This window comes from Balaenoptera borealis (assembly GCF_965194805.1).
Source record: "Balaenoptera borealis genome assembly, chromosome: 12".
Lineage (NCBI taxonomy): Eukaryota > Metazoa > Chordata > Mammalia > Artiodactyla > Balaenopteridae > Balaenoptera > Balaenoptera borealis.
The window spans coordinates 59,353,005-59,370,753 of NC_138869.1; the positions used below are offsets into that span (position 1 = coordinate 59,353,005).

At 38.6% G+C, this 17,749-nt stretch overlaps 1 protein-coding gene and 1 pseudogene across 12 annotated transcripts in view; both read right to left on the reverse strand.

Annotated features, from left to right (window-relative positions):
* Positions 1–17,749, reverse strand: part of RBMS3 (RNA binding motif single stranded interacting protein 3) — a gene marked incomplete at its 3' end in the record, with an annotated part of 720,886 nt that overhangs the window by 547,266 nt on the left and 155,871 nt on the right. For 7 of the 11 annotated variants that reach the window (XM_082348666.1, XM_082348672.1, XM_082348668.1 and 4 more), the window contains exon 2: positions 13,663–13,835. In XM_082348666.1, coding sequence (XP_082204792.1) covers positions 13,663–13,835 — 173 coding nt within the window. The remainder of the gene's footprint in view (positions 1–13,662; positions 13,836–17,749) is intronic. The other 4 variants (XM_082348670.1, XM_082348665.1, XM_082348664.1 and 1 more) reach the window with 1 other exon arrangement.
* The window catches only part of LOC309608459 (DNA primase large subunit pseudogene), a 255,999-nt pseudogene that overhangs the window by 82,415 nt on the left and 155,835 nt on the right, over positions 1–17,749 (reverse strand). The gene's annotated exons all lie outside the window — the stretch shown is intronic.

Genomic DNA, 17,749 nt, shown 5'->3' on the forward strand with positions numbered 1-17,749 from the left:
TGTAATTCTATTGATTTGAGTCTTCTCCCTTTTAATCTTGATCAGTCTGGCTAATGGTTTATCAATTTTGCTTATCTTCTCAAAGAACCAGCTTTTCGTTTTATTGATCTTTGCTATTGTTTCCTTAATTTCTTTTTCTTTTATTTCTTATCTGATCTTTATGATTTCTTCCCTTCTGCTAACTTTGGGGTTTTTTTGTTCTTCTTTCTCTAATTGCTTTATGTGTAAGGTTAGGTTGTTTATTTGAGAAGTTTCTTGTTTCTTAAGGTAGGATTGTATTGCTATAAACTTCCCTCTTAGAACTGCCTTTGCTGCATCCCATAGGTTTTGGGTCGTCTTGTTTTCATTGTCATTTCTTTCTAGGTAGTTTTTGATTTCCTCTTTGATTTCTTCAGTGATCTCTTGGTTATTTAGTAGTGTATTGTTTAGCCTCCATGTGTTTGCATTTTTAACAGATTTTTTCCTGTAATTGGTATCTAGTCTCATAGCATTGTGGTCAGAAAAGATACCTGATATGATTTCAATTTTCTTAAATTTGCCAACCTTGATTTGTGACCCATCATATGATCTATCCTGGAGAATGTTTCATAAGCACCTGAGAAGAAAGTGTATTCTGCTGTTTTTAGATGGAATGTCCTATAAATATCAATTAAGTCCATCTTGTTTAATGTATCATTTAAAGCTTGTGTTTCCTTATTTATTTTCACTTTGGATGATCTGTCCATTGGTGAAAGTGGGGTGTTAAAGTCCCCTACTATGATTGTGTTACTGTTGATTTCCCCTTTTATGGCTGTTAGCATTTGCCTTATGTATTGAGGTGCTCCTGTGTTGGGTACATAAATATTTACAATTGTTATATCTTCTTCTTGGATTGATCCCTTGATCATTATGTAGTGTCCTTCTTTGTCTCTTGTAATACTCTTTATGTTAAAGTTTATTTTGTCTGATATGAGAATTGCTACTCCAGCTTTATTTTGATTTCCTTTTGCATGGAATATGTTTTTCCATCCCCTCACTTTCAGTCTATGTGTGTCCTTAGGTCTGATGTGGGTCTCTTGTAGACAGCGTATATACAGGTCTTGTTTTTGTATCCATTCAGCCAGTCTATGTCTTTTGGTTGGAGCAGTTAAGCCATTTACATTTAAAATAATTATTGACATGTATGTTCCTATTACCATTTTCTTAATTGTTTTGGGTTTCTTATTGTAGGTGTTTTCTCTTTCTTGTGTTTGCTGCTTAGAGAAGTTTCTTTAGCATTTGTTGTAAAGCTGGTTTGGTGGTGCTGAATTCTCTTAGCTTTTGCTTGTCTGTACAGGTTTCAATTTCTCTGTCAAATCTGAATGAGGTCTTTGCTGGGTAGCGTCATCTTGGTTGAAGGTTTTTCCTTTTCATCACTTTAAATATGTCCTGCCACTCCCTTCTGGCTTGTAGAGTTTCTGTTGAAAGATCAGCTGTTAACCTTATGGGGATTCCCTTTTTGTTATTTGTTGCTTTTCCCTTGCTGTTTTTAATATTTTTTCTTTGTATTTAATTTTTGATAGTTTGATTAATATGTGTCTTGGCGTGTTTCTTCTTGGATTTATCCTGTATGGGACTTTCTGTGCTTCCTGGACTTGATTGACTATTCCCTTTCCCATATTAGGGAAGTTTTCAACTATAATCTCTTCAAATATTTTCTCAGTCCGTTTCTTTTTCTCTTCTTTTTCTGGGACCCCTATAATTTGAATGTTGGTGCATTTAATGTTGTCCCAGAGGTCTCTGAGATGTCCCCAATTCTTTTCATTCTTTTTTTTAGAATTCTGCTCTGCAGTAGTTATTTCCACTATTTTATCTTCCAGGTCACTTATCCGTTCTTCTGCCTCAGTTATTCTGCTATTGATTCCTTCTAGAGAATTTTTAATTTCATTTATTGTGTTGTTCATCATTGTTTGTTTGCTCTTTCGTTCTTCTAGGTCCTTGTTAAACCTTTCTTGTATTTTCTCCATTCTATTTCCAAGATTTTGGATCATCTTTACTATCATTACTCTGAATTCTTTTTCAGGTAGATTGTCTATTTCCTCTTCATTTGTTTTGTCTGGTGGGTTTTTACCTTGCTTGTTCATCTGCTGTGTATTTCTCTGTCTTCTCATTTTGCTTAACTTACAGTGTTCAGGGTCTCCTTTTCACAGGCTACAGGTTTGTAGTTCCTGTTGTTTTTGGTGTCTGCCCCCAGGCACCAAAGGTTGGTTCAGTGGGTTGTGTAGGCTTCCTGGTGGAGGGGACTGGTGCCCGTGTTCTGGTGGATGAGACTGGATCTTGTCTTTCTGGTGGGCAGGACCACGTCCAGTGGTGTGTTTTGGTGTGTCTGTGAACTTAGGATTTTAGGCAGCTTCTTTGCTAATGGGTGGGGTTGTGTTCCTGTCTTGCTAGTTGTTTGGCATAGGGTGTTCAGCACTGTAGCTTGCTGGTTGTTGAGAGGAGCTGGGTCTTAGTGTTGAGATGGAGATCTCTGGTAGAGTTTTTGCCGTTTGATATTATGTGGGGCCAGGAGGTCTCTGGTGGACAAATGTCCTGAACTTGCCTCTCCCACCTCAGAGGCTCAGGCCTGACACCCGGCTGGAGCACCAAGACCCTGTCAGACACATAGCTTTTCTTGTTCCTTGATCTATGCAAATACAGCCAGATATGAAGCCCCAGTCAATTAACTGAAGCCAGGTACTTCCTTGTTTCCTGCTTCCAGTAGTTCAACTTTAAATGCAGTGACTAAGAAAAAACTCTACTTCTTATATCTCGCATTATAAACTCAAAGTCTACCCTGAAACAAGTTTTATGATTAAATCCAATAAAATCATTTTTATATCACTGATGCATTCAGGCTTTATTCAATCAATAAATATTTATCAGTTACCACTTAAATACTGGAAACTGTACTATGCACTGGGAGTGAAAAAATGAGCAAGTTAATCTACTGACATCAAAAGCTTATAGTGAAAGAAGGTAAGGGGAAAATGAGAAACAGAAATAGAGATAGAGATAAAGAAAGATAAAGAGAAAATAACCAGAAGATCAGTCGAGAAAATGACTATTTAGGCATAGTTCAAGCACAAAGGAGAGAGAGGCATTTTCACTTGGAAGCACTGTCAAGTGATGACCGTAAAGAAAGAATCACCAAATGGCTTTCAGCTTTTACCTCATACAAAGACAGCCCTGGTCAAGCTTGCCAATGACCTTGGCAATGCAAAAACCAAATGCAGCTTCTCTATTTCTCATTCTTCTACATTTCTTAACTTTTCAACAGTATTCCACACCCTCGATCATTCTGACTTCTTGAGATACTGTCTTTTCCCAGCTTGTATAATATCACTCTCTTGCTTTCCTGATTTCCTCTATTTCATTGGTTCCTTTATAAACTCCTTTCTTGGCTTCTCCTCCTCTCAGAATGTTGAGTTTATGACCACTTTTCTTTTCATGCTTTGTGCACACCCTATGTATGAATCATGGTTAAGAGAGGGCATTCAAACCACACTCCTTATTTTAAATCCTGGACTTGCCAATTACCACCTGTGTAACCTTGGGAAAGTCACTTAACTTCTTTGTGTCATTTTTTTTTTAACCTCTAAAATAGGGGTTATCATGAAGTATAAATGAATTAACACAGGTGATATGAAGTACTTAACATGTAAAATACTTAGAATAATATCTAACACATATTAGTCACGATAGTATTATCAGTACAATGTGTTTAAATGCTATTTATAATGCTTAGGACTTGCATTCTGTATCTTTTACTCTAACCTCTGCTTTGAAAACTAGTCATGTATTAAGCTATGAACTTGTATATCATTTTAGATGTCTAATAGCATCTCAAAAATAACAAAACTAAGAAAAACACTTGATTTCTCTCCACTCAAAACTGTTCCTTCCACAATCCTCCCCATTGTATTAAGTGACTCTATACCTGGATACTAAAGCCAAAACCTAAGAATTATCCCTAATTTCTCTTTCCCTTAACCCTCCTGTCAGATCCAATTCATCAGTAACTTCTATCAAAACTCTCTCCAAAATATACTGTGAAGCCATCCCATCTAACCTCCTCCACTACTATGATCCTAATCCAAGCCATCACCATCTCCTTCCTGGAATCCACAATGGCATCTTTGCTCATTTACTTGCTTCTTCTCTCACACTCCCTAAAATCTATTCTTTACAGAGTAGTCAAAATAACTTTTCTAATAAAAGTAAATTTGGATAAAATCCAATCTCCATGCTCTGACTTAGAAAACTCTATTGATTTGGCCCTGGTATACTTTCTTTTACTTCACCTTTTACCGCCCCCACCTCCCCTATTCACTATTCTTTTGCAATTCCAACCTTCTTTATGTTACTTGAAAACACGGAGCTCATTTCCACCTTTGGGATTTTGTACAAGCTCCCACATTTATCTGTAATGCCATTCTTCCTGAATATCATACGCCTGGTTGCTTCTTGAAATTGACATCTCACCTCAAAGAGGTTCCTCAGTTCATAGTAACCTCCCTGTCATTACTTACAACCTCCTTTTCATGGTTTTTCAACCTCCTTTCCATGCCATATTCTGATATTTTCTTCTTTATTCATTCATTCTTGTATTATCTCTATTAGAATGCAAGTTCTATGCAGAGACCTACCAGGTCTTCAGGTATCTGCAATGCTTGGCACATAGATGACATTCCATAAATACTTTGGAATTAATAAGTAAATAAACTATGACAGTAGTGAAACAAAAGAGACCAGCAGTTGAAATCTATTTGCCTTGGAAACTAGTTCTAGGTTGGGGAAAGGAGTGATCCTAAGATTATTTATTTGCATGACCAGATGGGTGATGCTGTCATTCAGAGAGAAAGAGAACACTGAAGAAGGGAAAAATCTAGGAGTAATCCTTTTTGGACAATGACTTTGATAGCTCTTGGGATACAAATTTGGAATTGTACAAGGAATAATGAGATACAGATCTAGGACTAAAAAAAAGTATACCTCCATGGGCTGGACATATACATTTAATAATCATCAGAATAGCTGACATTTAAGTAGAGGAGAGCAGAGAGTTTATGGAGTGAGAAGAGAGATCTAAACTTTTAAAACACCAAAATATTCAAGAGGCAGATAGTGGAGAAGCTGGAAGACAAAATCCTAGGAGGAGACCCAGGAAAGAGGAGTATGCCAGCCAAGGAGAAAGTAAGTTTCTAGAATAAAGGTGAAGTCAGCAGGATCAAGTAACAGAGAGATCAAATAAAATAAGTACTAAAAACAGTCAGCTGTATTTAGCAATTAGAAGATCATTGAGCAAATTGAAAACCAAGATGCCATCTGAACTTGCCAGAGTCCTGCCCTTGAATTCCAAGTCTCTCAAATTTTCAAGCACTATCAAAATATCTGTCTGGAATTCCACCTCTCCCAGACCTCTAAGACTTGATTTGGCACCTCCAACGTTTTTGTGCTGCCACCAACATAGTAACCTAAGTGAACTGGTGTTTTCAATGGTTTAATCATTGTTTTTTCTCTTCTCTATCTGTAGAATAAATAAGAAAGTATTATCAGCTATCTGCAATTTAAATAAATATATTTTCAAATAAATCTCAAAAATTCAGCAGAATCTTCTTCATTCAAAGTAATTAAAACAATAATGAATGGATAGTCAATGAATCGGTGGGATAATAATTTCCAGGATGCCCCCAAAATGCTGGAACATGCTGATTTCTTTTTAAGATTCAGTAGACTTACATTTAGCAGACTACGGGGCAGCAAGAAAAAGTAAATATATATAGAAGTTTAATAACACGAGTCAAAAATAGGAAGAATTTATTGCTAAATTATCAATTAAATGCAAACATTATTAAAAACTGAAATGTTGAAGAAATTTTTGACTTGTGAAAATTATGAGAAGGAGAGTATATTCTTTAAAGCACTTTTAGGTACCTATTCCAGACCTTGATTTTTCATGTGCCTAATTTAAAATTCCCATTTTGTCATCAAAATCCAACTCATCCTCCAACTACCTTAATAGAATTTTTTATATAAATTTATTTATATTTTATTTATTTATTTTTGGCTGCGTTGGGTCTTCGTTGCTGTGCACGGGCTTTCTCTAGTTGCTGCAAGCAGGGGCTACTCTTTGTTGTGGCACGCGTGCTTCTCATCACAGTGGCTTCTCTCCCTGCAGAGCACGGGCTCTAGGTGCACAGGCTTCTGTAGTTGTGGCACACAGGCTCAGTAGTTGTGGCTCGTGGGCTCTAGAGCACAGGCTCAGTAGTTGTGGTGCACAGCCTTAGTTGCTCCACGGCATGTGGGATCTTCCTCGACCAGGGATCAAACCCGTGTCTCCTGCATTGGCAGGCGGATTCTTAACCACTGCGCCACCAGGGAAGTCCCTAGAATTTATTTTTAAGTCTCTTGGTTAACTGAAAGAAAATTGTTTGGTCCTATGAAATTTCTAGATTCTCCAAAAGTCAAAGTAAGGAAGTTAAAACAGAGGATTCACTTATGTTTTGTGGTTAGTGTGGCATTATTTACTCCAATGATTCTCAAGCTTTGCTACATATAGAATTGCCTAAGCAGGCTTTTAAAAAATCTTAGTGTCTAAGCTGACCCCATACTAGATAAATCAGAATCCCTGGGGGGTGAGACCCAGGCATCAGTATTTTTTAAACCTCTTCAAGGATTCTCCTGGACAGCCATGGATTTGAGAACTCAGGACTTATGCTACCCTTCTCATTAAATGAATGTTTTAGTGGTTATGAATAAGGGCTTTGAAGTCAGAGCTGGATTTGGAATCCTGGTGGCTGTATAGACTTGGACAAACCCCTTAATATGTTTGAGACTCAGTTTACTCAACTATTATTCAGTAATTTTTGTTCCCACTCTGTAGGGTTGTTTTGAGCATTAAATAAGGTAATATAAAAACTCAGCAGAGCACATGGTATATAATGCACAATAAATGTTAATAATCTATATAAATATAACTGTGTTATTAATGATAATTATTTATGAATTTCAAACCAAATACTCTGTGTGGTTTCTAATACATACTTCGCAAATATAACTGTACTTAAACCTGAATTATTATGTGTAACAAAGTATCACATCTATGCTGACTCACTGAATTCAGGCAACCAATATGGGCCTTAGAAGCACTCTCTCATTTAAATGACACAAAGGCAGAGTTCAAAGAGCCTCAAATTCACCTCCTCCTCATACCTGCCACCACACAGATACATGACACCTCCAAAGCAGCTGCATTATTTGAGCCTGACTTGCAGGTGAAAGCTACTCATAAATTTCCTCAGGTTTTATTAGAGGGAATTTTTAAATCTTCATTGACATGGGAAGAAAGAACTCAACAAAAATTCCAGTCACATTTTTTTCTTATTTACTCGGTTCCTCTGGAGTGTGTGACGACTTGTTTTCCTTTAGTTGTATCTGAACAGCTTGACATATTACTGTGACAAGGTTACTTTTTAAATTGATAAAAGGTTTGATTGTGTCAGTGCATTTGTCAAAACTGTCTGACACCATGTATAATGGACTCTGCACTCAGAGCCCGGATGGCACTTGAGTCTCCTCTTACTATTCTGCGTTCAGCCCACACCTAACCAGACATCCAGCAGGGTTGGGTCAAAGTCGGGGAGATGAGCGTGGGTACAAACACTCCTACTTTGTTCCCCTGGCTTCTCACTGTGGGAGCTTCTCCTCTCTCGTTAAATGTTAAAGTGACATTTACAGCTTCCTTTTAAAGGGAGCAATGCTAGGATGTCAGAGCCTGAGCGAGGAAAACATTTACCCAGAAAAATGAAGGCTGGGGCAGCTGACTTCCTGGTCTTCAGGTGATGATTGGAAGTATGTGTGCACCTACCCTAGAGTTCCCCTGTTTTTCCTTTATTCTGCTTAAAGCGGCCTTGTCAGCAGCGCATTCACTTTATAACAGAACAATTCACTCTGTACCTGCGTGGTGCTGGCCTTAATTCCAGATTAATCACTTGGAAGTGAGCGCAATCTGGCTGGGGCTTTCTGAAAGCATTATATTAATTAAAATTTATAAGTTATGAGAATGGTTAGATAAAAGGTAGATGTAGAAAACATAAACACATTAATGATTTTACTTTCCATTAAAAATTCTGTCCATTATGTTAAATACGTGCCTTTACTTTTCAAGACTAACCTCAATGTGTTTCAAGGGGATGTTTAGAATCACGTAATAGAGGTTATCAACTTCTCTGAGGAAACAGAGCTTAATATGTGAAAAATCATTACACCACCAAAATTTTATTTGGTCCAAAGAAGTTGCAATGCTCTCTCTCTCTCTCTTTATTAAGCTAAATTTATCTTCCCTCACTTCCATATCCCCCTTTTGAGATATGCATAAATGGTGCATAACTCAAGTATTCCATCCAGAGTCTCCAACTGATAACCCATCTTATGAATATAATTGTATAATCAATTGGATTTTCAGTTTTCACTATATTAGCCTTGCATGTTTTAAATACTGCAGCCACTAAATATTTAATAGTATATTGATGACCCATTCATGACAGGGTAAGAAAAAGAAATTAACTAAAAATCAACTAACTTGGGTCCTCTTTTGTGCTACTTTGTTGTTTCTTTTGGAGTTTGTTTGGTTAATTGTCTCTAACGTCCTTGTTTTTTAATAGAAAAATAAATGCATATGAAAAAAGACATCTTTCACCACACATAATTGTTCCCCCACCACAAATATTAATTCTCACACCCTCTTCTCTGACCATTAGTTATTCTGCTTCCAGCTCGCCCTTCAACTGTCCTGCTCTGTTCCTTGATCTCGTACAGTCTTTTCTACTTGGCAGTCGGAATTATCTTTTTGAAACAAAAATCTGACTCTGTCACCTTCCCGTTTGTTACAATTCAATGATTTCCTTCATTGAAACAAAGCTCCTAATGTGACATACAAAGGGATCACCATACCCCCTCCATGTTTCCAGGTCACGTTGCCCCAGGCTCCACCTCCTGTCTCTGCTATAACAACTTGACCCTCCCTCAGCCCCTTGTCTTTGCCATATTCCCTCCAGCCATTGGTTCTGCACACATGGAGTTCCTTCTGCCTAGAATGCTCTTCCCTTCCTTCCTCATTTAGTTAAACCTATTTCTTAGCTCAGAGATTCCTTTGCCCATTGCCTTAACAAGGTCTCATCCCATGTTACAAATCCTCTTATTTCCATTCTCCTCTCTTTTTTTTGCATTTGTAGTTTCAATTTTATATCAAAGCACATGATCATTTCATTGATTTCCATTTTCCCTATCAAAATATAATTTCTGCTAAAGCAAGACCTTTATCTAAATGTACTCACCACTGAATCTTTAGCACACTATCTGGCATGCAGTATAGGTGCTAGGTGAAAATTTCTTGATTTTCCTTGAAATTTTTCAAGATAAAGACATTACAAGGTCTTGTTTGCAGGGCAGAAATAGAGACACAGATGTAGAGGACAAATGTATGGACACCAAGGGGGGAAAGTGGCGGGGGGAGGTGGTGGTGGTGGGATGAATTGGGAGATTGGGATTGACAGATATACACTAATATGTATAAAATGGATAACTAATAAGAACCTGCTGTTTAAAAAAATAAATAAAATTAAATTTAAAAAAAAGACATTACAAGGTCTTTAACACTAGTATTTCCTACAAGACACACAATGCCATGTATTCATCCAAAACATAGGTATAACTAGAGAGATTCTCCTTAGAGTAAAATCATTCTTCATTTCTATTCTTTAGTCTTGCCTTCTTTCCTTGACTTTACTTGTGATCCAACCATAGGAGCTTTGATGATAAATGTGAATGGAATCCCTTAATAAGAATTTGCTTTCAGATAATACATTGAGAAATAATGCAATTTCTTTCCTTTAATATCATTTTCTTGCTGTTCATTAGTATTCATATGGATATTGTATTCTAATACCAGATAATTTGCTATGTCTGTGCCTTTTTAATATATCTCTGTTTTCTATTATTTTATTACTATGGATATTAGCAAATATTGCATTTCTTATAATATAAGGGAATAGTAACTCTGAAAGTTCTTATAATTTCATAGGAATAACCATGGAAAATTGATCCTGATGGCAAGATAATTGAAACCTACAAATATTATCTGTTTTGTAGGTAACATTATTTTAAAGTGTTGGATGAGTCATAGGAATGCAAGATGATTTGAATCTTTAGAAGAATGCTAATTTAAAAGAGCAAGGAGTCCTCTAAGACATCACCACTACAAGAGAGGAAACCAGGATTTTACAAAGGACTTACAATGGTCTCTAACAAAGGCGTCCCCAGCTCTCAGGTCATACTCATGCAGCTGAATCAGCTCAGGCAGTGGCCCTGCCAACACTGTAAAAGGGGATTGGTGAAAGGTGACCAGCGTAGGTTTTACTGCTAACTAGTGAGGGCCTCAATGAACTATCAGACTTTTAAAGTAAAAAATATTTAAAAGATTATCATGTATAAACAAATTATTTTATACGTGAGGAAAACCAAAATTAAGAGGGGACAAGTCACTTGTCTAGGGCCACATACCCAGTTGATGGCACAGCCAGGAGTGAAACCCCAAACTCTCAGCGCATGGTTATTTCCTCTACATTATGCTGCCCGGTCACATTAGTTCTCTCAGTTTCCCGGAAAGCAAATCTCAGCAATAAACCTCAGGTCCAGACCACTTCAATAACTGAAGAACCCACAAACATTTTTACAATAACAATAACATGGGCCAGATCTTATTAGCCAGCAAAAATTAATATGAACAAGTAACCACTACCCTCTGTGCCCTTGGCATTCTTTAAATTTCTCAAATAAACAGAAGAAACACAAACAAAACTTTTTTTTCCCTCAAACATAATGTTCTTGTGCCACTAAATCTCTTTCCTGAGTTAAAAATGCCAATGCAGACTTTAGGTAACCCTTTCCATTTATAAATTTCTGGCAATATTCTTTGCAGAAATGGACACTGATACAGAAATTCATAGTATAATGCTACATCAGTGGTATGGTCACAAACCAGCTCTCAAAAAACAAAACTACATAGAATTTTAAAAGTCCTCATTTATAGGGCTTGCTGATTCCTGTGATATAAATACTTCCACCATGACCGATTTCAAGCTACTGAGTCTGTAACAAATCACTCAAGAATTCCTGAATATTTAACCATTGGCTCTGGTGCCTCAGTCAGAGGCAGCTGCAGGACACCACTGGTACTACAGGAAACCTAGAAATAATCAAACCCAGACCACTCTTTTACACGAGGAGATGGAGGCTCAAAGACAGTAAATGATTTGCCACAAGATCACACGGTGGCCGAGCAGGTTATAATACACCACCTCAAATACCTTCACACATTTAGTGAGACTTTCTGCGTTAGGAATAGTCAGTGGACTTTATATTAATGTAGAGACATGTGGATGAAAAAGGTCACCTGCTACATCAGTTAACAAAGGAGGTTGCAGACACCAAGCCATCAGCCACTGCAGCCACCTTAGACAGTTAAGCAGGATACAGCAGGATACTGGCCCTAGACAGTTAAGGTGCATCTCCAAGGGATGATTTCAATGAGCCCAGACTCTTGAATCTGCCCATACACAGAAAAACACTAAATTCATTAACTTGAGATGCCTGGTTTTCCTTAATTAACAGTAATCTTTTGATGTTCCTACTACCTGGGTTTTGTTGCAAAAACTCCTGTATCTCCTGGTTCCTCCCTTACCTCTTCAGATCTGTCCCTCAGAGCTGTCTGAGAAGCTGCCTCCCAGGCTTAAGCCCTCAGCAAGTCTGCCCAATAAAACATAATTCTCAACTTTTAGGTTGTGCCTTTTTTTTGTTTTTTAAAGAAGTGTTTCTCAAAAAACCAGCAGCATCATGACAACACCAGGGAACCTGCTGAAATTTACATTCTCCGGCTCCACCCCAGACCTAGTGAAATGGCAATCTCAGGGGCCCAGAAATCTGTGTTTCAACAAGATCTCTGAGTAGTAGATCAGCAGTGGGAAAGAATCTTTCCTTAAAACCCAGCAATATTTTTTATGAATAAGATTCACACACAAAGATAATAGCTGGCTTTCTTTTTCACGTCAGTATCCATTACAAGAGATTATTCATCTGAAGCTTCTAACATAAAGTCCGTCATCGTTCACATTTTCAAAGCCCTTATTTATCAAAATAGTTTAGAATTTTCTAACACTAGCAAAAAAATTAAAAAATGTTGAGTGATTTACCTTCCAGTTCTCAACCTCAACATTTTATAGACCAAAACCTAACATATTTGTATATCTTAGCACTGGCACCTTTCTTTCTTTTTTTTAAACTGCTTTCAAATAAATATTTATTTTTCAATGTTCTGTCTTACCTCTTTCACAAATCAAGGCAGTTGATACGAGCAGGGTGCCCTTACCCTAGTCTACATACTGCCTTGTCAACTGATTATATAGTTATTTATGTATTTGTGTTTTGTTTAATCTGCCACTTCCTGTTGTTTTGATATTTGTTCCCAATCTTCAAAACCAGAACAAAGGCAAATAAATACTATCTGCCTTGTTTTCCTCTTCCAATATTTTAGAGGTTGGAAAATTTACAAAATAAATATCCTCTCAACCTTCTTATAAAAGCATTGCAAAACAGCAAAAGAAAAACTGAGTAATAGTTTCCCCCAACTTAAAAATACCCAGCTAATGCACAGTCAAGTGACAAATAGCTGCACTGATATTACTTTGAAAATAATCAGACAGCAATCTAAAAATCCAGGCCTATGGTTCTTAATTTGTTATTCACTATTCTTTAATTTGGAGGGTAAACTTAAATATGTTTAATTGATTTGCACAGAAATAAGAGAGTTAATAACATAAGTGTTGGTAGATAGTAGATGAATGAAAACGTTTTGGAAGGGCATTTAATCACTACCGTATTTCCTGGGAAATATAAAACTAGGTGAGTGCGGTTCTTGGCTTTGGTGGGAATAGCTTCACTGGACTTGGAAATAGATGTTTTCAAGGAAACAAAAGGATTAGCCTTCTAATTTTCCAATTACCTGGTTCCGGCTGAACTTACATTTACCAAGCAAGAACTGACCAGAAGAGCTTTGCAACACAGCAGGTGACCATCCTGAAATCTACCACTTCTGAGTTTTTGCAATCCCCATCACTAATACCTCTCCAAAAAAAGAGCACAGTTTCTTTCATGAGATTCATCATTGATTCCACCAACCACAGGTGTGAGAACCTACCAGCCACAAGGTGTGGGAACCCACCAACCACAAGGTGTGAGAACCCACTGGCCACAAGGTGTGGGAACCCACCGGCCACAAGGTGTGAGAACCCACCGGCCACAAGGTGTGAGAACCCACCGGCCACAAGGTGTGAGGACCCAACTCCATGACTGCTCCTCATCTTCCTGGTCAATACATGCACATCAGCCAGCATCCCTATGTCTCTCTGTTCAAGAACCTTCTCTTTCAAAGCAAAAGGCAAACTCCATTCCCCAAATAAGCTGGACTCAGATCTTAAATTTAAGTCCCATTTCTACAGCAGAGTCTTCCTCACCGGGTACACTGGGCGCAAAACCCAACCCCATATGGATGAGCCCTCATGGGCAAGGATGCGGTTGGAAACGGCGCAGAGGGCGGGGGGCACTTACGGTTGGCACAGCTTGATTAGGTCCTGGTCAGTGGTGCCTGGCGGGAGGCCTCGAATGTACAGGTTGGTTTTACTCAACTGTTCCCCGCTGCTGTTGCTGCTGCTGTGGTTGCTGCTGCTGTTTGTGCTGGGGCTGGGAGGAGCCATGGGGTGGGGAGCTGGTGCATAGGACTGCTGGAAACAGAAAAGGCTGTTACTGGAAAAACAAAGCCAGCAACCTATTCCCAGGCCAGCAGAGCAACTCGAAAGCAATGCAAGCTTCTCAGCCTCTCCAATCCACACATGCACACTCGTGTTCATGTCCCTACTCTGGGGAACTTCCGGGAACATCATTTGCTCTCCCCACATCGGGCCCTGCATTTGGATCAGCCTAGCACAGTTCTCTCCTGGGTGCACCGAAGCTCTGGCCCAGCTCACCTGTGACAGCCAAGCATCTTTGCCTTGCCTCTACTCCATCTTCTCTCCTTTTCTCCAAAGAAACTTCCTCATATTGCTTTCCTCACCATTACTCTCCAGCGTGATCACTCTATAAATAGCAATGCTATGAATGAAGCAGTGAGTGAATGACTCCATCTTATCTCGTTCTCCCATTCCAAAATCTGCTCCTTCATGGTGAATGCCCTTTATCTGCAAACTGAGCTACTATTCTCTCCTCTTTGAATCACTCTGATTGAAAGTCTCAGCTGAGGCACTACTGACATACCAGACAGGATAATTCTTTGCCGCTGGGGCTGTTCTGTTCATTGTAGGCTGGTGGTAGCATCCTTGGCCTATACCCACCAGATTCTAGTAGCACCCATCCCCCAGTTGTGGGACCAAAAAATGTGTCCACACACTGCCAAGTGTCTCCTAGGGTGGGGAACTCTCTCCCAGTAAAGAACCACTGGTCTAACCTGTCACACTGTGTTATTACAAAATGTAAATGACAAGATGACCCCCAGTGACTTGGAGTATGCAATGTGAGAATCTTTATAATTATACATGCCAGAATTAGGAGATATATTACACTTTATCCTTTATTTCCTTTTCATACAGGCATATCTTCAAAAGTTCTAAAATGACACTGATTGTCTGGGTTTGAGTCCATAATGTGTTTATTATTGGCTGTGTGACCTTTGGGGTGCCTGAACCTCTCTGAGATGCAGCATTCTCATTAATATGAGGAGGGTAAAATTAGTACTCCCCTACATCATAGGGTCTTTACAAAAACTCAATGAGTTAATGCAAACACAATGGTTCCTGGACGTAAGTAAGTGCACAATAAGAGTTAGCAATAACAAAAACACAAGAAATAATGGTGATAATGGGAATTCCCTGGCGGTCCAGTGGTTAAGACTCCGCACTTCCACTGCAGGGGGCGTGGGTTCATTCCCTGGTTGGGGAACTAGGATCCTGCATACCATGCGGCACGGCCAAGAAATAATAATAATAATGATAATATTTGTGATTCATATCTGTCTTGCAAGTGATATTAGTCTTTAAATCTATCCCAGATTTTCTCAACTATAATCTAGAATGTTACGTAAATACACAGTGAATGCATCCATCATGATTCCAGTGGGGACACTTTGGCCGAGTTCTAACCTGAAGATTCATTAGCTGTTTTATCAGGGGTAGAAGGTGAGTACTTATCTAATAGCAAGTGGATGCTTCGTAAACACTCAAGCTACATCCCACACAATAAAAACTGAGTGATCACAGCAGTTAGCTCATAAAGATAGGAGGCTGTGTCCAGTTTTGTTTCTTGCTATAATAATCCATTTTATACCATCCAGGATTTCAGATTTGCCCCAGTCCATATTCCCAACTGGCTATAATACAAGGCCTCTTGGATGCAATATGTGAAAATGTAACTCATTCCCTCTGGCCTCTTCTCTCCCATTCCCCACACAGCCACCCACCCATCACAAAGACCCATTGCTTTCCGTCTTGCTGTCATTCTTGCAGCCTCCATGCTAGAAACCTTGGTGTTAGCTGCATTCAACCACTTATTCAGTATTACTTAATCTATGACCAACATTTTTAACGTACAATTTGAAAATGAATTACATGGGAGAATACCTTCCGCTCTCAATACTTGAATACAATAACGAGTATTCATTGCCTTTTGGAATGTCATATCTGCATAAAGCTGAATAAAGTTTCTTGGCTGAGATTAAAAAAATATTCCTTCTTGACCTATGAATTCTACTTCGCTCCTCCGACACCCCAGAACACTTAAGCTCTACCTCTTTACGAGTCTTGCACTTAGTAGGTGTTCAATACGGCCTTGCTGAAGCAGTGTCCTGGTCTGTGTATCTCACAACAGAACAGATGGGATTTATCTTTGACTTCCCTCCTGTGCGTTATTCTTTTAAATTTCCCAGGGCTTTTTTCAAGCTGTTTCTTACCACTTTCACCTCCCCTCTCTCCAAATTCTTTGAATTCCATTCTGTACTCAGGCTTCTTTTAAAATGAGGCTTTGTTTAAAGCAGTTTTTCCCACTGCATAGCCTTTAAAACCACCAGGGAGCCAGAAAAATGCGTCTAGCTTTATGTGTCACAGATCAGATGGACCAGTTCAGACCGAGTGAGCCCTTGACTGATCAAATAAGAAAACACCAACTACAGGATGATCAATCTGTGTTGACTTAATTCTTTTTTTGCCCCAGGGGTCTTTGCAAGCATTTCCATAACCGGACACCATTTAGTAAATTGCATGGTGCCTAAAACAATAAATGTGCCCTCCAGAGGGCCCAGTGGGAAAAATTAAAACAAAACGGTCAAAGCGAATCGAAGCTAGGATGAGTATAGGGAACTTGTATGCATGGAAATGAGGTATATAATTTAAAAATAGGAGTGGAAGCTCCAGATTCTTGTAGAGAAGGATGTATTTCAAAAGCCCTTTGAAAAATACATCCAATGAAAAGTGGTTTTCTATGCCCTATTCTTGTTTGTGAGTTCTAGAAATTCTACTGAAAGATGTAGACGTTCTCAGTCTTATTGAACCAATCACTTCACAGGTTTTAAGAGTCAGTGCCAACACTCTTGCTAATCCTTAATATTTTCATTTATCTGTTGATGATACACTGAACAATTCAGGTAGCAGTCTACATTGTAAATAATTCTTTTGTTTTAAGAATTATAAATTCCTTCCTTTCTACTCATTTTCAAAATGCACATTCTTTAATCAACAAAATGTTGGCAGAAGGTTCCTAGAATGTCTGATAAATGCATAGGCTTGAGTTAATTTGTGAAAAGCAAAAGCAGTTTTGCATACTCTGGCTGCCAAAGACAAATGACCGAACTATGGCATCTCTAAAAAAAAAAAAAAAAGGAGCGGCAGTAACCTTTAAGGGTCAGTGGGTCACAGCAGCCACTTTCCTGATTAAAAGTGGCTCTGATTGCTTTCTCAATTCTTTGTTTTTAGCTGGATTTGCAATTTTATCATTGATTAACGTTTAAATCATTTTGAGGGACTAAGAAAGACATTTTAAAATGTTAGTTAAAAATATTATTTCCTTCAGGTAACATTGGCTTTGCTATATTGATCAAAGTCACACTTTATAAATCCTATTTAGGAAAGGTGAGGACTTAAGAGTCTGGGGATACAGAACGCTGTAATGCTGGACTGTACCAGGGCAGGGCATCGCTGTGAACTTGCAGTGTCAGCTTGTTAAAACCAGTAGGAGCAGCAGACTTTCAGAAGAGGGTCTTCAGATGGTACTGGATTGAGGAGGTGGATAGAGGGCTTGTCCTGAAGCTGCATATGCTTGGCAAGTATGCAGATTTTTCTTAGATGTTTATTCATGGTGGTAATGCTGGGAGGGTCTGTTAGGGATTCTTACATGGGGGCTAAAGCCCTCTTAGCCACATGTCAGGGCTGTTAAAATCAGCCAATCAAATAAAATGACTTAGCATCCGTTTTGGAAGATGCTATTCTTAAAATAACTATTCAAATAATTAGAGGTAACATTTGCCATCTGCTTGCTAAGCATGTTATATGTTATCTTCACAACAGCCCGATGAGGCAAATCATTTTCTTCTGGGTTTACAAATGAGAAAACTGAGGCACAGAAAGGGCAAATGACCTTCTCAAGGTCACGCAGC